The sequence below is a fragment of the Hyaena hyaena genome, unplaced genomic scaffold (genome assembly GCF_003009895.1).
Source record: "Hyaena hyaena isolate Hyena2069 unplaced genomic scaffold, ASM300989v1 scaffold_410, whole genome shotgun sequence".
Lineage (NCBI taxonomy): Eukaryota > Metazoa > Chordata > Mammalia > Carnivora > Hyaenidae > Hyaena > Hyaena hyaena.
The window spans coordinates 962,321-984,659 of NW_024081042.1; the positions used below are offsets into that span (position 1 = coordinate 962,321).

Below are 22,339 nucleotides of genomic sequence, written 5' to 3' on the forward strand. Positions count from 1 at the left end.
AGCAGCATGTTGACCCTAATCCTACCACTTTTGCTTGAAATTCTTAGATTTTTCTAAATGACATTATAACATATGGATGATCCTGAAAATATTTCTATAGCATTCACTGAAGTTGGAGATGTTGGTTTTCTGTTAGTAGTTTCTTTTTTTCTTTTAAATTTTAGAGACAGAGAGAGTGTGGGCAGGGGAAAGGAGCAGAGGGAGAGAGACACAGAATCTTAAGCAGGCTTGATGTTCAGTGTGGAGCAGCGAGCAGGGCTTGATTCCATGACCCTGTGATTATGACCTGAACCAAAATCAAGAGTCAGGTGCTCAACCAACTGAACAACCCAAGCGGCACTAAGAACTTCTTTCTTAGAATAATAATTACTCATCATTTTATTTTCTCACCTATTCGCTCTTTTATTCCATATTTTGGATAATCTTATCGATCCCAGATTACATCTTTAATCTCTTTAATAGGTGAATTTCACAATGAATACTTTCTTAAAAGAAAGACAAGGATAAAACTGATCATTGCACTACTACTTATAAATAGGAAATACAGTACTTGAAGCAATCTAATTACCCATCCATAAAGGAATGGATAAGTAAAATGTGGTGTTTTCACATTCTGAAAAACCAGAATTAAAGGGAATGAAAGAGTCTGTACACAACAATATGACTAGATCTCAAAATTATTCTGTATATAATAAAACTATATACTGTTTGTGGCTATATAAGTATTAAAAAATTAACTAGAGAAGTAACTGATGATAACGATGCTATATATTTATATATGTAAATATACACACATACGTGTGTGTATGTGTGTGTGTGTACACACATACACTTTTTTTTAAAGAGACTGGAAGCAAATACAGTGAAGTGTTAATAGCTGTTAATTCTAGACTGTTTTTGGGTTTTGCGATGTTCCTTTACATATTTTTAATCTTTTACATTTCTTGAAAAGACAGTAAAAAAATACTAGATGAGAATGTAACTAAAAGATTAAGACAAATCCAATGAAGAAAAGTAAGGAAAGGTTTTATTTCTCGTTAAATAATTTCAATCTCTTTTAGTATTTCTGAATAATATTGGGGGCACATTCCAGAGTAAGTAACATATTCTATACTGCAAATTTTGCCCTATTCTTCTTTTTAACTTGTATGTTCTTCAGCCCAGTCCACTTTATTTTTATTTATTTATTTATTTATTTTTAATATTTTTATTTATTTCTAGGAGAGAGAGAGACAGCGTGAGCAGGGGAGGGTCAGAGAGAGAGGGAGACACAGACTCTGAAACAGGCTCCAGGCTCCAAGCTGGCAGTCAGCACAGAGCCCCACGCGGGGCTCGAACCCACGAACCGCGAGATCATGACCTAAGCGAAAGTCGGACGCTTAACCGACTAAGCCACCCAGGCGCCCCATAGTCCACTTTAGTAACTGTTTTTATTCATTTATTTATTTTGATATCCAGTATTATCTGTTTTTTAAAGTCTGTGTCTGAAATTGCTTTTCTCTTATTAGTAAGTGCCATGTTCCTTCCTACCACTTTTTCTTATAAAGCATTATAGTATACCCCAAACTCTGAACACTTCTATTTATTTGTCTGCCTGAGAAATAACCTCCTCTCTTTGTTTTGTTTCATTCAGTGTTCACTATAGTAAATTCTCTTAGGCTCTCACAATTTTGTTCTTTGTTTTGATATTGGTTATCACTTTTAAGTGATTTCATTTATATACCTACAGGGTTGTATAACCAGTAAGCCAAATGTTTCATTTTCCTTTTCAACTTGCCTTAACCAAATAATTATGTTTCAGGCTGGCTTGTGGCATTCTTTTCTCCAAATGTTATTATTTGATTTCCTCTATTTCAACTATGATCTTTTGTTCCTATTTTGCTTTTTTTTGGAGAAAGGGAAATAAGAAATACTAATTTGTTGTCTCAAGAGGTTCTTCTGTCAATATGAAAAGATTAACTCAGGGTATATGTGAAAGATAAAGTATCTGGGTTATCCTTAGTTCTTAAATAATAACTAATATTGTACCATAGTTTACAGTTATTATGTACGTTTATATAATCTCATGTGACAATAAGTACAGCTCCAAGTGAGTCATTATTGGAACAATACACAATTAGAATTACTTAGGACTAAAATTTGTAATAGTAAACATGCTGGTAAAACTGGGAATTTGGAATTTAGAATTTCAAAAGTTAGCCAACTTGGCTCAAAAGTACTCTTCTGGTGAGTAAAGTAACAAAAATTAAGAGGTGCAAGGCTTGATATATTAGGCAATTAAGAAAGAGAGAAGTACGTTTTATACTGAAGCAGAGTTAGAAAACAAGAAGCAAAAAGACATGGAAATGAAATGCATGGAAATGAACCTCAGAAAAGATTCTCTTCTTACCTGTGTCTCCTTTCATAAAGTAAGTGAGAGAAAATCAACTTCCTACAAGTTTCAGAAGTAACCTAATTTCAATCCCATTTCATGGGGAGAATGGTTAACTTTCTTTCTTATACATATGAAGATACAGTACTAGAAAAACTAAAAAAAAACAAAAACAAACAAAAAATCCTATGCACAGCATTGTAAACCTAGTTACCGACCCCCCCCCAAAATATAAAAATGCTGGAGATAAATGAAGGATAAGTAGGTAAGTATGATATTGTCTGCAACTGTTTGCTAGTTTCCAGATAGGGCTTCTCAGTTTGGATGTGGCTTGAGAATTGTTTTGTTATTAGACACTTGAACTACTAGTCTTCAAAGACTTGTCAACAAACTTCCTAGCTTTTGGCAAGTCTGAGGTAAAGAGTCATTCCATCCTTGATGTCCACTGAAGGGATATATTAAAAAAAATATATATATATATATATATACATATATATATAAATAAGTTATACTTATCTTAAAAGACTGTATTAGTCTTATATTAAAGACTGCTTACACTGCTTAAACTTATCTTAAAGACTGCTCACTCCCTTCTTTGGTCATCCTCTTCTGAAAGGTAGACATTTTAAATTTAAGTGTACTCAAAGCTGTTGGGTCACATATTCACTGGGCTATTTATAGTTTCTCTCAAGTTAGATCAGTACAGGGGAGCTTGGGTGGCTCAGCTGGTTAAGCGTTTGACTTCAGCTCAGGTCCTGATTTCACAGTTTGTGGTTTGAGCTCTGTACTGACAGCTCAGAACATGAAGCCTGTTTTGGATTGTGTCTCCCTCTCTCTGCCCTTCCCCCACTTGTGCACTATCTCTGTCTCTCTCTCTCAAAAATAAACAAACATTAAAAAGAATTTAAGGGGCGCCTGGGTGGCTTAGTCGGTTAAGCGTCCGACTTTCGCTTAGGTCATGATCTCACGGTTCGTGGGTTCGAGCCCCGCGTCGGGCTCTGTGCTGACTGCCAGCTCAGAGCCTGGAGCCTGTTTCAGAGTCTGTATCTCCCTCTCTCTCTGACCCTCCCTGCTCACGCTGTCTCTCTCTCTCCTAGAAATAAATAAAACATTAAAAAAATTAAAAAAAATAAATAAATAAAAAGAATTTAAGGGGCGCCTGCATGGCTCAGTAGGGTAAGTGTCCAACTTCAGCTCAGGTCATGATCTCACGGTTCATGGGTTCGAGCCCTGCATTGGGTTCTGTGCTGACAGCTCAGAGTCTGGAGCCTGTTTCAGATTCTGTGTCTCCCTCTCTCTCTGTCCCTCCCCACTCGTGCTCTGTCTCTGTCTCAAAAGTAAATAATAAAAAAATTAAAAATTAAAAAATTAAATAGAATTAAAAAAAGAAGAATTTAGAATAGTACAAAAACAATATACCATGAGATGACACTACCAATAGCAAATCATATAATGCTTAGCTAGGGCAGCAGTGTTAGACTATGTGGGAACAGAAAAACCAATCGATAACAGATGGAAAGAAGCAGAGCTAAAAAATGCTGACCCTGACCTCAGGTACTGAGTCTCCAGTTCCGATTCTAGCTCCTGTATAGCCTGCTGTGTTACATTTTCTGTTCTTAAACACCTCATTTTATTTATGAGTATGTATGTTTAGGTTAGGGGTGTGTGTGTGAGTGTATGAACTCATTTAAAAAAAAAAAACCCTCTTTTGGGTGTCTTTATGCATGTCATATGAAAATGCAAATGGATTAAATTCACATTTTTTTTTTTACAGTAGGCTTCACACCCAGCACAGAGCCCAACGCAGGGCTCAAACTCATGACTATGAGACCAAGACATGAGCTCAGATCAAGAGTCAGATAATTACCTGACTGAGCCACCCATGCACCCCACACATCCCTGTCTTTTCACAGTGGGGCAAGCCTACTTCCACCATTTATATTAGCCAAAGCTGCATGTCTGATATATCTCTAATAAATCCCACCATCTAATCTGCCTTCAGTAGGTATGTGTTTCTGACAAACCAAAATACTCCACCAAGAAAAAAAAGGCAGGTTTCCTAACATCACAAAAGTAGAATCTTTGAATTATCATCGGAACAAAACTTCTGCTTTTTACATTAGCTACGTCATAGCTCACTTCAATTCAATTCTAGAATAAAATACAAAAGGTCAGTTTTTTATCAGACCTAATATTTTCACTATGGTTTTGCCAATGACAAATTGTATGAACTTGAGCAATTCAGCTGGGATTGAGAATCCTTAGTTTAAGTTATTCCCCACTTAGTTTGCCAGTCTGCCTATGTAACTAATGGCTTGCTAGAGGTTTAATTACTGAACACAAAACAAGAAATAAACTCATGATTTACAGACAAATGCAAAAGGAATTATTTAAAAATAATTCTGATCAAGAGTGAAACATGGCCTTGGAATTCTTAATGGCAAAGGAAGAAAACCTTGAGTCTAATCAGAAATGTCCCTTCCTTTGAGATCTCAGAACATTCAACTTAAAGTTAGGTATGGGGGCACCTGGGTGGCTAAGCCAGTTAAATGTTTGACTTAGGCTCAGATCATGATCTCATGAGCAGCATCTCTCAGCTGTCAGCACAGAGCTTGCTTCAGATCCTGTCTCCCTCTCTCTCTCTCTGGGCCTCCCCCACCACCAAAAAAAATTAACAAACATTAAAAAAAAATTAGGTATGATCTAATGGACAAAACATCAGAGTGGGAATACAGCACAAGAAGAACTGCAGGTTCTAGGGAAATGAAGTTCTGATTAGGCAATCACAAATAATCCTAATGTGATGAGAAAGCAGTTAGAAAAACTTATTTCATTTCTTTGAGAAGCTCAGATTTTTTAAAAAATATGTACAAAAAAAAAAAGAAGACTGATTATGATACAAAATCTTGATGTGAACCTATAAGAAAAATGTCACAAAGGCTGAAGCCTACTAAGACTTGGTGCTCCCCCAAATGCTAGTAAAACAGCCAACAAAACATTTAAAGCTCTGTTTGGAACAAGTAGACAATCTGTTAAGAGAAAGATAGCATAAGGCTGATAACAGAAAGAAGAGCTCCAAACCAATTCTGCCTTCATCTTTTCCATCCATTAAGTACTGCTCTCAAGTTGGAAAGACCAGACAAAATTAAAAGAAAAAAATTAATGTCTGTTAAAGTTTAAAAAGAGTCCTAGAAAGCTAGTTTATTTAAATATATTTAAAAAATCTAGGCTCAAACAAATCACATTTCAAGGTCTTCAAGAAAACTTCAAATGAAAAAAGAGTGAAAAAGGAGAAAATGCTTCCCTAATTTTTAAAAATCGGCCAACAGGAAACATTCCAGAAACCAAAGTATGATTAGCTTGATATTGATCTCTAAACAATTTCTAGAAGAGAGAATCAAGCATGTGGCTTTTAAGTACTTAGAATTTAAAAAGCCAATATGGACTAGGTAAGAGCACAATTAATCTAATTTTCCTTTTTGACAAGGTTTGATAATGTGTGATAATAATATAGAACACTACTGCTGTGAATCATGATTTCCTGCAAAACCCTTCTGAGTAAGATAGACAAATGTAGGTGGGATAGTGGTAGAGGTTAAGTAAATTCACAGTTGGTCAAAAACTTCTTTCTGAAGAACAATGAAAGAGCAATGAGCCAGCAAGGTTTTTACCTTTGGTCCTTACTCAATATTGTTTTCAGTGACTATAATCAAGACTAGAAAGCTCATTTAATATATTTGTATAAGGAGAAAAGCAAGAAGGGAAAGAAAATAGAAAAGGAGATTCAAAATTCAAAAGGATTCTGATAAGCTACAATCATGAATTTAAAACCAAAAAGAAATGCTTAAGAATAAATTAACTCCTGGGGCTCTTGGGTGGCTCAGTGGTTAAACATCTGATTCTTGATTTTGCCTCAGGTCATGATCTCACTGTTTTGTGAATTAGAGGCCCTCAAAGGACTTTGCACTGGCCTCGAGGAGCCTACTTAGGATTCTCCCTCTCTCTCTGCCCTTGCCCCCACTTGCACTTGCTCATGCTCTCTCTCAAAATAAACTTTAAAAAAATAAAAATAAAATAAACTCCTATATTCATGTTTGAAATAAAATTTTAATGAAATAAAATAAATAGAAAATGAAAATTGGTGGTAATTTATATGAAAAAGCATCTTGTACTTTAGTGATATAAAGTAATCGCACTTGTTTTAGAAGGTAATGAAATTTTATGTTGTAGATCAGAAGACTAGAATTTCTAGCTTTCTCTGAGAGTATTTTAAAATAAACATCAGGGGCGCCTGGGTGGCTCAGTTGGTTAAGCATCTGACTTAGGTTCAGGTCATGATCTCACAGTTCGTGGATTCGAGCCCTGCGTCAGGCTCTGTGCTGACAGCTAGCTCAGAGCCTAGAGCCTGCTTCTGATTCTGTGTCTCCCTCTCTCTCTGACCCTCCCCTGCTCACGCTGCCTCTCTCTCTCTCTCTCTCTCAGAAATAAATAAAACATTAAAAAAATTTTTAAATAAAAAGATAAATAAGAATCAAACTTTAATGACATCTCTAATAATGCAAATCATATGCAAAATAGTGTCAATCTGTAACACTCATAAGCCCTAAAAAAGCAAAAAGAATTCTATGGGAGCCTGGGTGGCTCAGCTGGTTAAGTGTGTGACTTTGGCTCAGGTCAGGATCTCATGGTTTGTGAGAGGAAGCCCTGTATCAGGCTCTGTGCTGGCAGCCCAGCCTGTTTGGGATTCTCTCTCCCTCACTCCCCCTCTCCTGTTCATGCTCTGTCTTTCTCTTTCAAAATAAATAAGCATAAAAAAACCCAATTCTACACTGACAAGATTTTTTGGTCAATTTAATATGTAGCTGAAAGGACAAACAAAATAAGGTATAATTAACTTAAGAACTTTCTTTATAAAGACACTTTTGTTTTTGAAATTCTGTTCCCTGGTGTAGCACAAAGTACTTTCAGGAATTTCCTTTAAACTACTTGAACGTTTTAGTATAGGTATTATCTACTAAAAATAAAGACTGTGTCAGAGTGTCAGATTTCCTTTCTTACGATTCTACCTTATGCTAAGGAATCTTTACTGAAATAGTAAAAGGAGAAAGAAAAGGTCAGAAAAATTTAGCCTATTTTCATAAGTAATTCAGAGCTATTTAAGTGTTTGAAAAGCTGAACTGGTACTGAAAGAAATAATGTTTCGGGCACCTGCATGGCTCAGCTGGTTGGTTGAGCATCTGACTCTTGATTTCAACTCAGCTCATTATTTCATGGTTCGTGTCTCTCTCTCTTTCTCAAAATAAACTTTAAAAAAGAAGAAAGAAATACTATTTACCCTCCACTTCAAAAGAAATAATACAGGACTGCTGGTTCAGTCAGTAGAGCATGCGACTCTTGATCTCAGGGTTGAAGTTTGAGCCCCACATTGGGTGTAGAGATTACTTAAAAATAAAATTTTATTGAAAAAATAAAAGAAATAATCCAGGAAAATAATTTTTTAGTTAAAAAATGCCAACTTGGTAGATTTTAGTATATTAATAATATACACAAAAGACATTTTTTTTTTTTTTTTTTTAAGTAGGCTTCATGCCTAACACAGGGCTTGGACTCTTGATGCTGAGATCAAGACCAGAACTGAGATCAAGAGTGTGATGCTCAACCAACTGAGCCACCCACATGCCGCTATACCCAAGGACATCTTAAGCTAAATTTTATTCAAAGACTTGATTACCTAGGGATATTAACAAATAAATGACTTGTTAAGGGACTCACGAAACTTCATCCTACATAAAATACTAAAATTTACAACTTTTCAAGTTGATGGGAAAATTTTTTTTTTATATATTCTATCTAGTTTTATGTCAAATCATTAGAAAAAGTAATTCTCTTTTTGGAAATGAAAGCATTAACAACATAAATAAATATAACCTATATACATACAGAAATGTACAGTCTTCTGGAAAAGAGTCTTCATGTGATGTAGAAGGCAATGAACCTGATTTGTTTTCCTGTTCATTCTGGATCACAGATGTATGATCTACACGAAAAAATACAAACATGAGTAATAAGTATATAAAGTTAAAAATCATTTACTCTAATATCTAAATAATATCTTTATTGATTAGAGATGCATGGAGCGCTTAAATCTGCAAACATATTACGATTTCAAGATTAAATTAAAAAATTAGGTGTCAAGGGGCGCCTGGGTGGCCTAGTCAGTTAAGCGTCCGACTTTCGCTTAGGTCATGATCTCACGGTTCGTGGGTTCGAGCCCCGCGTCGGGCTCTGTGCTGACTGCCAGCTCAGAGCCTGGAGCCTGTTTCAGAGTCTGTGACTCCCTCTCTCTCTGACCCTCCCCTGCTCACGCTGTCTCTCTCTCTCTCTCTCCTAGAAATAAAACATTAAAAAAAAAAAAATTAGGTGTCAATATTTTCAAAAACATTGAGGAAATAAGATATGATCAGGTAAAAGACTTAGGGTAGAAGAGTCTTCTACTCGAGAAAATCTAGTTTGCTCTGAACTTTATTTGAATTTTAATCAACCTTTAAGGTATACATCGAGTATCCTTATTTCTGCATTTTATAGAAAAAGAACATAGATTTTACTATAAAAGGTCACGAAATGGAAAACTTATGTATCTTTTGCTTTCTCATTGTTCCACTGCTATCTGTATTTTTGGAGGGTGGGATATTTGGGTACCTCTTTTTGTACTTCCATTTGTCTTTTCATATTACTTAGTCTTTCCTATATCTGCACTTAATTTCGTTTTCTTAATTAAAAATTTTTTAATTAAAATGTTAAAGGTTTTTAATGTTTTTTTAAATGTTTATTCATTTTTTGTTGACAAAAACAACTGATGGATGTAGGGGGGAGGGGGGATGGGCATGGAGGAGGGCACTCATGGGGATGAGCACTGGGTGTTATGTGGAAACTAATTTGACAAATAAACTATTTGTAAAAAAAAAAAATGTTTATTCATTTTTGAGAAAGAGTGTGAGTGGGGGAGGGGCAAAGAGAGAGAGAGACAGACAGACAGAATCCAAAGCAGGTTCCAGGCTCAGAGCTGTCAACACAGAGCCCAACACAGGGCTCAAGCCCAGGAACTGTGAGATCATGACCAAAGCTTGATGCTTAACCAACTGAGCCACCCAGGCACCCCTGCATTTAACTTAATCCTGTATCTTATCTTTTTTCTATGTCACCTATTTTTATTCTCCAACATGACTATATAACAGAAGTAAGCTGTGTATTTAATAAAAAAAAGTTATGGATTCCCTGTTCTTATTTTGAAAAATGCATATATAGAATATTCTATGTTTGGTTTAAGGATTTTTTTAAATGTGTTTTCTTCCTATGCACTGAGGGCCTTTAAGAAAAAAGTGATTCTCATCTTGCCTCAGGTTATTAACTTACATTGGTCCTTTAGTGCAGATCAATCTTATTAAGAAGAAAGTTTGGGTACCTGGATGGCTCATGTGGTTAAGTGTCCAACTCTTGGGTTTCGGTTCAGGTCATGAACTCATAGTTCATGGATTCAAGTCCCTCCCTGGGCTCTATGCTGGCAGCAGGGAGCCTCCTTGGGATTTTCTCTCTCTCCTCTCTCTTCCTGCCTCTTCCCTGCTCATCCTCTCTCTCTCTCAAAATAAATAAACATTAAAAAAAAGGAAAATAGTTTAAGTAAACAAAAGGATAGTTTAAGTTATAACATGAAGCCACTACTTAGCTATCTGGAAAACAATCATCTCTCTTTAATTATCAAGATAAAGAAAGGTTTAAAATCTCATAGTTGAAAAGAACTATACTACTTGATTAAAAATTAAGTTTTACAAATTTAGAATTTCTCATTTTTCCCAACTAATTTCTTTTCATGAGTCATATAAGTCCATACTAACAAATATGAATACAATAAATGTATATAAACATAATTAAAAATAAGACTTACTGAAAACCATGGAGATTTTATTTAAGTTTATTTATTTAAGAGAGAGAGAGAGAGAGACAGAGAGAGAGAAATCCAGCAGGGAGGGGCAGAGAAAGATGGGGACAGAGGAGGATCTGATGCAGGTTCTCTGCACTAACATGGGGATCCAACTCAAGAAACATGAGACCATGACCCTGAGTCAGAGTCGGACACTAACTGACTAAGCCACCCAGGAGCCCTCAAAGCATGGAGATTTTAAAATTAATCATTAGATAAGGGAGGAAAGGGGAAATAATAACTTCTCTCAAGAAAACAGTATCCAATCCTTTTTGCTTGGGGATATAGCACATCTTTACAGTTATATATAAGCAAAGAAAATAAAAGTAATCAGTGGTTTGGGCAGACCAAGCTGGATATGGGATAGCTTGTTTTGACCTTACCATGATGTCCTTTCGTTTTTCCCAGTCTCCGTATTTTTTAAAAAATAAATACTAATATGAAACTTTATTACTAGGAAGTTTTTAATCTTTGTTTTCCCAACAATGTCAATTACATAACTCCCCAATTCCTTACTTACAAATATTGCTCTTCTACTGGCAAAGATATAACTTTACTTTGATAAATTCATTACATTTCAGAGGAACTATATAAAAATACAAAATTATAATATTCAATATTTCTACTGATGAAATCATTGCCAAAAAAACCCAAAACCCAATTTACTTTGTTAGTGAGAAATAAAATTGTTTCAGAATTAGTTCCTCTTACCACCTCCTACATTTATTATTTTTAATTTTTTAAAAATGTTTATTTATTTATTTCTGTTAGAGAGAGATAATGTGAGCAGGGGAGGGTCACAGAGAGAGGGAAATACAGAATCTGAAGCAGGCTCCAGGCTCTGAGCCAGCTGTCAGCACAGAGCCTGACATAGGGCTCGAACCCATGAACCATGAAATCATGACCTGAGCTGAAGCTGGATGCTCAACCGACTGAGCCACCTAAGCACCCCAGCACCTTCTACATTTAAAAGCCTCTCTCTTGCAAAACTGGTGTGATCTCCTAAGTATATTGATTCCAAGTGCTATTGAAACATACTGAGGAAGGCTGTTTTCTTAAAGAGTCTACCCTTCTCAAACTATACATCAGCTACTAAAATTGAGAATACTTTTGAATAACAAAAAAGTTTATTTAAAAAACACTCCTGATGCCAGGCAACATTTTCAGAGATTTAAAACCTTAAGGCTCTGAATTATGAAAGTTAAAATTATTATTTGTTAATAATATTTAGAGCGTTAATTAAAATCCAGTAAAATACCACCTCAACATTTAGGAAATTAGAGATAAACTAATATTTATAGGAGAGTGATTCTGATAAAATAGCTTTGTAATATTTCTTCTCCTAGTTCTGGTACATTATTTTTGATCAATTCCTTCTAAAATTAATTTGTTTAGAGTTTGCAAGATTAATGGTCTGATAATCTAGAAATAAAAAAAATTGTTTACACTAACTTATATACGCCAGGATATACCTTTCTAGTATTGTTTTTCACACAAAGTGGGTTTACAGTAGTTTGGAGCCTTAGAATTTTCTGAAGAAAAGATACATTTGTTCATTTCTTCTAAAAGGCTTAGAAGAGTGTGCATTTCCTCTCTCTGGATGGGTAGGACTTTTTATTTAATAGGAAAACTGATTTATATTATTTACCAGTATAGACCTTACATTTTATTTTAAATTATTTTTAGGTAATCTGACATAATCTGAACTCAATTAAACCTGCATCAAGTCAAGAAAATAACAAAATACTCAAGATTGAGATTAGAAATGCACATACCCTTTATCAATGTTGAATTGTTACTTATGGCTGCTTCATTCACTAGAATCATTGCTTGGATGTATTCTGTTAAGGAAATGAAAAAAGCATGAAAACCAGCAGCAGCATCACTTTCTCATGGTGCCGGCTACTGTGCTAAATAATTTATATGCTTTATCTTAATCTTCATTAACTCCTCTGAGAGGTTCTTATGATTACCTGCATTAGAAACAGAAATTAAGGTTTAGGAGTTAAACTATTTATTCCAGGTCATTTAGCTAGGAGTTAGTAGAACTGGATTCAAAACTAAATACATCTGACTTCCTTCATGAAAAACAGCACTATTGTTTGGACAAGCAAACAAAAGATTAACGTCATAGAAACATCCACAAAGTACTAAGAAGAGTCCAAATGAAAATTTGCTTGAAAATCTTACGTCCTGAAGGAAAGAAGTAAATTTCTACCTAAAAGTCTTCTGTTCTACAACCAACCAGGGTTGAAAACAAAGAAACAGAAAAAATAAAAATAGGCTGATAGAACTGACTGTTGAAACAGAAGGCAAGTTCTGCTTTCAGAAGACAAGTAGTGCGAGTTCTGTTCAAAATAGGCAAAATATAGTTACATGTACTTTCACATTTTTAAAAACCACTAGGTGTCTCTGAGTAATGGGGTGGTGGATAATTTTTGTTATATTTTTCTATAGGTACTAAATGTTGTACAATGAACAGATATTACTTTTGCAATACCCACCACCCCTCAAAAAGAGATACGAAGAGAAAGAAAAGATAAAATGTGGGGGAAACAAAGTAGCCTGACAGAAACAGATAAATTCAGTAGCTATTATTCAAAGTAATCCTCTTCACTCACTTTTGCGAAATGTCTATGGCATATGGTAAAATCACATTTTTGTCAAAGAAGAGTACAAACACACACAAAGGAAACAGAACCGATGATAGGCTCTTAAGTAACAAAAGAAACATAGTGGAAATAGCACTGTATTATATTGCCAGTGGGTAATATTTAACATTAAATATATTAAAAGATTTTTGTGGTTCATACCTTTATTTGTGGCAGACCCATCTTTAATCTTTTGTTTCAGTGACTGTAACACATTTTGTACCTGTTCAAAGATAAAGTCCACTTTTCCATCATCTAGCTCCATCCAGAAAGTTTTTGCATCACCTATAATAAAAGTGAATAGCTTAAGAGCTCAATAAAAATATACTGTAATTTCCCCAAAGCACGTTATAGAGAATCCACGTGGTGGATAACATCAAGATTTAATTGGTCTATCTTTTTCCTTGAGGAAAATGATTTTGATCATTGTTTCTTTATAAAGAATAGCAAAGAATATGACCTAAATATCTTACTCATTTCTGCTAACATAAAAATATGTTGAAAACTTTAGTGTACTATTTCTGGTGTCTCTGGAGAACAGAAGGAATGGTTTCATTCTAGGCTGGTAGTAATGTATGTATAGACACATAAGCATTTTAAAGTTTCAGGGATATAACCTCCACTAAGTATGGAAATGGTTTTAGAATGAAACATCTCAAGAATTGCTGAAATAACTAAATGTCCAACAATAATGTTTTTAAATGTCTCTTATAATTTTTTTTTTTAATTTATTTCTAGGAGAGAGAGAGAGAGAGACAGCATGAGCAAGGGAGGGTGAGAGAGAGAGAGACAGACTCCGAAACAGGCTCCAGGCTCCGAGCCGGCAGCCAGCACAGAGCCCGACGTGGGGCTCGAACCCACAAACCGCGAGATCATGACCTAAGTGAAAGTCGGACGCTTAACCGACTAAGCCACCCAGGCGCCCCTCTTATAATTTTTAAATAATTATATGAAGCAAAAATGTTTAAAATTTTTATAGATAGCTATAGAGATGAGCCAATATTTTATATGCCCAGCAAGTGAACACCTTAGTCAAAAACTTCTAGAGAGAGGTGTCTGGCTGGTTCAGTCAGTAGAGCATGCAACTCTAGATCATGGGGTCGTGAATTCAAGCTGCATGTTGGGCGTAGAGTTTACATTAAAAAAATTCCTAGGGCGCCTGGGTGGCTCAGTCGGTTAAGCGTCCAACTTCGGTTCAGGTCATGATCTCACGGTTCGTGGGTTCGAACCCCCTGTCGGGCTCTGTGCTGACAGCTCAGAGCCTGGAGCCTGTTTCAGATTCTGTGTCTCCCTCTCTCTCTCTCAGAAATAAATAAAAAACATTTAAAAAAATTTAAAAAAATTTCCTAGAGGAAATAGTTCTTTGAAAGCTTAAAACAGAAATATGAGAAAGACAAAATAAACTGGCAAAAGCCAAATCTCACACCCACACCATGTTTAAAAGTAACAAAAATACCTAAAATGTTAAAATTTACTTATGTTAAAATTTTAATGTTAAAATATATAAAATGTTCAAAATTAATAAATAGGGCCTTAAACAACACAGGGACATAATAATTATTGCACATTATAAAGGTCACTTGAGAAGCCATTAGGAGGATTAATAAGCAGAGAGCCTACTAAGTTTACGAAAAATATATTTTCCTTAATAAAAATTAAACCAAGACCTCTAAGTTCAGCAGTGGGGTGAGAACAGTCATAAAGACTTAGGCTTCATAGTCCCAAACCTCCCTGACAAAGTCATTTTACCCAAAGGGGATCTCTGGGTAACTAGGGATGCTGCCATCAACGCAGTCTCAGAAGGGGTGTTGTTTCCCTGTTGACACTTAGGTCTGATGCCTCCAAAACCAAGCCTACTTTTAACTCCCCATAGGACAGCTCAGACAAGGTTTCAAGATTTTAAATAAATGCAATGTGAGAGGGCAAAAAGGATGAAGAAAGATGTATTAGAGGCAGGAGAAGCCATGACTTGGAGAGCCTTTCATTCCATGCTAAGCTACTCCATTTTCATATGAAAGACTATGAGAGCCACTTAAAAGGCTTAAGCATCTTATAACGTGATTAGTTTCTTTAGAAAGGTCACTCAGGTGGCAGTGGAAAGAGAGAGGAGTCAAAAATGATTTCTAAGTTTTTGACTTGGGCAACCATATGCATAGTAATGGTATTCATTGAGATAGGGAATAAAGACGGGACAAGTGAGAAATTTAAGTAGGGCAAGTACGGTGGGTATACAGGCTCCAGAGTCAGATCAGGTCCAGTTATACGAATTTTGGCATAAATGGTACACAAATGCTTGTAACAGATGTAATTAAGAAGAATGTGTACAATGAGAAGAGAGTTGTCTATATAAGGCATAAGTATAAGAACAAAGAATCAGGGAGATAGAGAAGGAGCAAAAAGGTGGAAGGAAAACCCAGGAGAATAGTATCAGGAGTCAATGGAAGAACAGAAGTGGTGATTAACAATCTGGGCTTTGGAGTTCAGATGCATTTGTGTTTGAATCTGCAGCTCAACCAGTCATTAAGCTGTGTGACCATAGCTATAAAATGGGAAGAATAGCATCTACCTCATGGAGTTGATGTACAGATGAGCATGTGGCCTTTAGCAAGAAATTACAGTGTAATTTAACAGGGGATATAGTCTTAGGTACAAGAAATTAATCTCTAATTGTGGAATTTTAGGTATCATTTAGCTAAGTGGAAAAAGTAGGACCTTCCTAGAATCTATAAAATCATTAAGTTTTTCACTGAAAGATCACCAACAAAAATCACTGCTTTTAGACAAAACTATTTGTGAAAGTGCTTAATTGGTTGTTACTGTTTCTTTTCTTCAGTGAGTTTATACTCCACATTAAGGCTTTATCTTTATCAGAGCTGGACACCTAGATGGGAAGGATTTTGAAAGATACTTAGAAACAGCTTCTAGTAGCATTATAATCTTCTGGAATCATCTACTACTGTCACCTGGCCTGAGAAAGCCAGCAGCAAGACCACAATTAGGATTTATTAGTCCTAATTGGTCCTAATTAGTCCTTAGTGATGCTGCAAGACCACAATTAGGACTTAGCTGAATTTTTGTTTTTCAGTGACTATCATTTAAAACTGTGTTCAAAATGTCAATGCATGATAACAAATTATGCTGATAGGAAATACTTAAATTATTTGAAAAGTGAACAGGGTAAGTTATTAGTTTTAGAATGGATTAATGAAGTGGACACCGGCAATAGAATTCAAGAAAATAATGCCAATCAGAAAATACTGATACCGGGGCACCTGGGTGGCTCAGTCAGTCAAGCGTCCTACTTTGGCTCAGGTCATGATCTCACGGTTTGTGGGTTCAAGCCCCGCATCGGCCTCTGTGCTGACAGCTAGCTCAGAGCCTGGAGCCTGCCTTTGGATTCTGTGTCTCCCTTTCTCTCTGACCCTCCCGTGCTCATGCTGTCTCTCTCTCTCTCTCTCTCTCAGAAACAAACAAACAAAAATACTGAAACTATCTGCTTGCAGAATAAATAAAAATAATTAAGAAATTCATATTTATTTATTCTGGGTTTTTAATATTGTTCTTTATGGTATCAATATTTCATACTGCTAGTTAATTCTCATTTAAATGGTTCTTCTTCCTCCTGTCTTCCCTCTTGGTCATTTTTGTTTTCTTGCTATGGAAATTTTTAACCACAGTAATATTAAGAAAAAAGGTAACTGATTTATCTGAAAAATGAGAATAACAGACCAGTTAATAACTTTTTTGAAGAGACTAAATGAATATCACATGGAAAAATAGTTGAATCATTTCATTTCATCTGTATACCATCTAGATGTTTACTACAATGTAAACAATTTTGGTTTCTAGCTGTATGTATGTTTGAAGTTATGATCTAAGACTGTAAATTTTTCACTACAAAACATTTACAAGGAACATAGGAACAAATTCTTGAATTGAAAAATCAAATCAGTATACTAATATCACTACTTGCCTCTAGAAACAAAGAATACCATCTTATAACTCTGTCCCAACTTGCTCCCTTACTTAGAGCTACACATGACTACTGCAGGGAAGTAATCATGAAGTGGGAAGTATAGTGGCTTTGGAAAGAAGACAGAAATTATAGTTACATCATATGTCTCCCAATCTCCTTTGACATACACGGTCTTTGTAAATAGGCAATACTCAAGAATCACAGCTGGACGAGTTATTTACTAGACAACTGTTTTTGGAGCATTTACCAAGTACACTGAAAAGATATACATATCTTTTATATATATATATATTTTATATATCACATATATATGTATATATAAAAGTATATCCCTTGAGGAGCTTCAGGGCATTGTCTAGCAGATCTTTACGATGTCTCTGAGTCTGTGATTACCAAAGTATGATCTATGAACCCTTGGGGTTCTCAAATCCTTTCAGAGAATATATGCTGTGTCAAATTATTTTAATAGAAATACTAAGACATTTGCTCTCTTTTTTCCTCAAATGACTTTAACTGCTGGTACAAAAGCATTGATGAGTAAAAGTCAGTACATCAGCATGAATCAAGGGGCTGGCACCAACCTACCAGTAAATCTTCTGGTATAGTATCATATATTCCTCATCATCAATTTCACTTAAGAATATCCTTAATAAAACAATATAAATGGTTACCACAGGATGATGGCTGTCTCAAGCCAAAGCACTAGTGAGATTGTTTGAGTTGTAGGCTAAAACAGCTTATTTTTTTTTTCACGGAGTTCTTTTACTTAAAAGAACTACTAATATATTGGGGCGCCTGGGTGGCTTAGTCGGTTAAGCGTCCGACTTTCGCTTAGGTCATGATCTCGCGGTTCGTGGGTTCGAGCCCCGCGTCGGGCTCTGTGCTGACTGCCAGCTCAGAGCCTGGAGCCTGTTTCAGATTCTGTATCTCCCTCTCTCTCTCTGACCCTCCCCTGCTCATGCTGTCTCTCTCTCTCTCTCCTAGATAAATAAAACATTAAAAACTTTTTATTTTAGGGGTGCCTGGGTGGCTTAGTCGGTTAAGCGTCTGACTTTCGCTTGGGTCATGATCTCGCGGTTCGTGGGTTTGAGCCCCGCGTCGGGCTCTGTGCTGACTGCCAGCTTGGAGCCTGGAGCCTGTTTCAGATTCTGTATCTCCCTCTCTCTCTCTGACCCTCCCCTGCTCATGCTGTCTCTCTCTCTCTCTCCTAGAAATAAATTTAAAAAAAAAAAAAAAGCTAGTTTTTTTTAGACTTGTATGTTTGACACACATTTTCTTGAAAAAGAACAAAGTGAACCTACCACCTTAAGTTCAATATTGACAGTATTTGTTACTAATGACAAAATTCACACTACTAAGTTAAAATTGGAAATTTATAAACTTTACATGTGCCCTGGTAAGCTTGATAGCTTCTCAATAATTAATCACTTTTTGAGGAGATTGGGAGTAATATTAACAAATATGAGTTTTTAATATTGTATGATGAAATGTGTCAATATCTGGAAAATCTGCATGATTCACTGAACCAATATTTTCCAAGTGGCCAATGCATAATATTATAAAATCAATGTGCACTGGATTTTCTGTAACAGTGTTAAAAAAGTCACAGATATGTGTTCAGATTTCACACTACAAATGACCTTGAAGGAGTAACTATTTGTTGAGTTTTGTAGTTGTATCCAAAAAAAGGTCCACAATTAGCTGAAAGGCTATTAAAATATTCTTCCTTTTTCCAACTTTTTGTCTGTGTGAAGCTTCATTTTCTTTATACATTTCAACCAAAGCAACATATCACAACAGATTGAATGCAGAAGAAGATATGAGAATCTCTCTTCTATTAAGCCAATTATTAAGGAGATTTGTAAAGATGCAAAACATCTAACTTTGTTTTAGAAAATACTTATTCCTCACAAAAATGTAATATATGTTAATATGTTGGGTTCATTTTTTTAATGAGCCAATTAACATTTTGAAGCTTCTCAGTTTCAATTTCTAGTACAGTAACATGTAGAAATATTACCCACATAAACTAAAACTGTTAGGGATTTTAAATATTCTTAAGAGAATAAAGTAGTCCTAAGATCAAAAGAAAGTTTGAGAACCAATGGCCTAGATGAATGGTACAGTGACCACTAGATCAACAGTATGATCTGTATAACAATCCATATATTTCAAATATGTTAAAGGGTAGTGAAATTTTAAACTAGCATTTAAGAGGTCAGGGATCCAAGGAAGGAAGGCCAACCATGACGAGAGCATCTAAATGTATTACAACTGAATAGACAACCTCACTGAAGGCTAACCTAAATAACTGGAAATAAGTAGAGTCTATAAGACTAAAGACAAAAGAAACTATACTGTAGTTTCCTACCTGGGAATAAGTTTACATTTCTGTTACAGCTGTGTGTGTGTGTGTGTGTGTGTGTGTACTGGAATGAGCACACACCAGTACATAAATGGATAATAGATGGTAGGAGCCATGTTTCTCACTGTTGGATAGATGTGGTAATGGATTAGAGTTGGGAACATGAGAATAAACTCATGTTTAGCTGAAGATAGATGGTTACATACATAAATATTTTTAGATATATGTACATACAGCATATACATATATTTCCTTGCTCTGTTAGCTGAAAGGGGCTATAAGCAAGGACAGCCCAGAAACTAGTTCCCAGATTTTGGTTTCTGAAACCATTCTCTATTAAAAGGAACCAGGGCTCATTGAAGAAATGGCTAGGACTCATTCTAGGCCTGGGGCAGGAAATATAGAAGATGAGCCTGCAGCATCTTCTAGTACCAAAAAATAAAGAAGTGCTAAAAAAAGGAAAACAAAACAAAACCACCTACATTGATACAGGCATGTCAAAGGAACACAGATGCAACTTAAAGAGCTCCCAATAGCCAATCCTGGGACAACTTGAACAACAAAATAAAACAGTACTGGATTTTAACCCGAAGTATAAAATAACTCCATGACTCCATACTGATATAAATAAAAGACCGAATAAATACAAAAATGGGAGGAAGGAGATAAATCTCCCTTGCCGAGGAATTCCAAATAATTAATGTAGATATTCCATTCTCAAAGAGGGGGAGCACAATCCCTAATCCTGGAACAAGAGCTATATATGGTGATTTCTTATCAAAAGGTACTATAGAGAAAGTAATTTACAGTGGAGAAACATAACACTATATCTGACATAACCCTATGTCAGCCAGATTATCAAGCTCAATATCAACAAGAGAGAAAGCATGTTGGTAACATGTAACCTTGGTATGATGTGGTAAAAATGGCACTTTATCTCTATGGTCTTCTTCCCCAAACTCATAACCCCAGTCTAATCATGACAAAAATAAATAAATCAGTAATTCCAGTAGAGGGGTATCCTACAAAATACTGAGATACAAAATACTACAAAATAAAAAACAAGGTAAGTCTGAGAAACTGTTATATCCAAGAAGACCTTATAGAGTTATGACAAATAAATATAATGTGGGACTCTGGAACAGAAAAAGACATCAGGCAAGAACTAAGGAAATATGAATAACTATGGACTTTAGTTAATAATAATGGTTCGTTAATTGTAACAAATGTACCAGACAAATGTAATATGTTAATCATAAGTTAAAGTGGATGTAGAAGATATGAGAACTTTCTGTACTATCCTCTCAATTTTTCTTTAAAAAATAAATCTAAAAGTGTTTTAAAAAATAAAGTATAATTTTACAAAAGTACCTTAAAGAACTGACTTAGCCTTACAGATGCACAATTAATTTATAGACTGTCAAAATTATTGGCTGAAAATGAGAGTAAGTCCTAAATTCCCTCAAATGTACAACCATCACTTGCAGTGAAAAACCTTGAAAATTCCACAATTCAGCTAAATTAAGTAGTCTATACACTTTTAAATATAAAGTTTAACAATGGTTTTCCAAACCTACCATTTTTTTCTCCCATCTTTTTGTGTTGTTTATGAATAAAGCTTCAAAATTAACTTTATCAAAGGACTGAATCACTTCAATAGGAGAATATAACTGGAATCCAACTGCGGTCTCTATGAAATTTGCAGTCCTCAGAGAAAATACATCATTACGTCATTATAAGCCCAATGTTCTTGGATGCTTGAATTTTCAAATAGTTAACTGTGGTTGAAGAAACTTTCAAAAATGACCACTAGTCCAAACTGATGACAAGTCCATGCAGCTTCATCAAGCAAGTATTTATAGTCATATCAGATCATTGACAGTATCATTTTAAAAATAAAAACCAACTCCATCTTTCGGTCCAAGGATGCATGAAACATTCTGTAAAGAAAACAATAAACTTTGGTATATATTTGTAAAATATATGTAAGAAAAAAAGTCTTATAATAATGCCTCTATTTTTTAAAATAGCATAAAGTATTATAAAAACAAGTACATATTAACTGGAAAAATGTATAAAATACCAAAATTAAGAAATTATAGAGAAATTAAGAATCCTGAAAAATAATTTTAAAACAAATGTTATTAAGGCAGTTGGGTGACTCAGTCGGTTAAACATCACGATCTCACAGCTTGGGCGTTCTAGCCCCACTTTGGACTCTGTAGTAACAGCTCAGAGCCTGGGGCCTGCTTCAGATTTTGTCTCTCTCCTCTCTCTCTCTCTCAAAAATAAGCATTAAAGGGGCACCTGGGTGGTTCAGTCGGTTGAGTATCTGACTTCAGCCCTGGTCATGATCTCCTAGTTCTCATGTTAAGAGTCCTGCGTCCAGCTCTATACTAACAGCTCAGAACCTGGAGCCTGTTTTAGGTTCTGTGTCTCCCTCTCTCACTACCCTTCCCCTCCTTGTGCTCTCTCTCTCAAAAATAAACATTAAAAAACTTTTTAAAAAATATTAAAAAAATTAAATGTTACTGCATTTAACATCCTCAAAGCGCTAAAGAAGGAAATCGTATCCATGAAAACAACACAACTTAGAAAAATAACCAATTAGGTATCTTGGATATAAAAATAGTTGTTGAATAAACTCAATAGATAATTGAATAACAGCCTAAGCTCAGATGAAAAGCCAGTAGTAAGCTGGAAGACTAAGTTGAGTAATTCACTCAGAATGCAGAGGAAAAAAGAGGAATAAAACAGAGAATGAAGAAGAGGCAATAATGACCAAGAATTTCTCAAAACTGGAAAACATAAAGGCTCACTAAGGATCCATTGGATGCCAAGCAGGATAAAATACACACTACTAGACAAACTGTAGATAAATGTTAGAATATCAAGAATAAAAACAAACTCTTAGAAGCTTCCAGAAAATTCAGATTATCTAAAAGAAACACATATCATACTGGTAATCAGACTTCTCACCAGAAATGTCAGAGGCAGT

General features: G+C 35.3%; 1 protein-coding gene across 4 annotated transcripts in view; it reads right to left on the minus strand.

Moving 5' to 3' along the window:
- Nucleotides 1-22,339, minus strand: part of LOC120245213 (histone-lysine N-methyltransferase SETDB2-like) — a 94,367-nt gene that overhangs the window by 67,208 nt on the left and 4,820 nt on the right. For 3 of the 4 annotated variants that reach the window (XM_039252166.1, XM_039252163.1, XM_039252162.1), the window contains 4 exons: nt 20,919-21,281; nt 13,163-13,285; nt 12,125-12,190; nt 8,312-8,408 (listed from right to left, as the gene is read on the minus strand). In XM_039252166.1, coding sequence (XP_039108097.1) covers nt 8,312-8,408; nt 12,125-12,190; nt 13,163-13,285; nt 20,919-20,934 — 302 coding nt within the window. In that variant the 5' untranslated portion in view covers nt 20,935-21,281. The remainder of the gene's footprint in view (nt 1-8,311; nt 8,409-12,124; nt 12,191-13,162; nt 13,286-20,918; nt 21,282-22,339) is intronic. The other variant, XM_039252164.1, reaches the window with a different exon arrangement.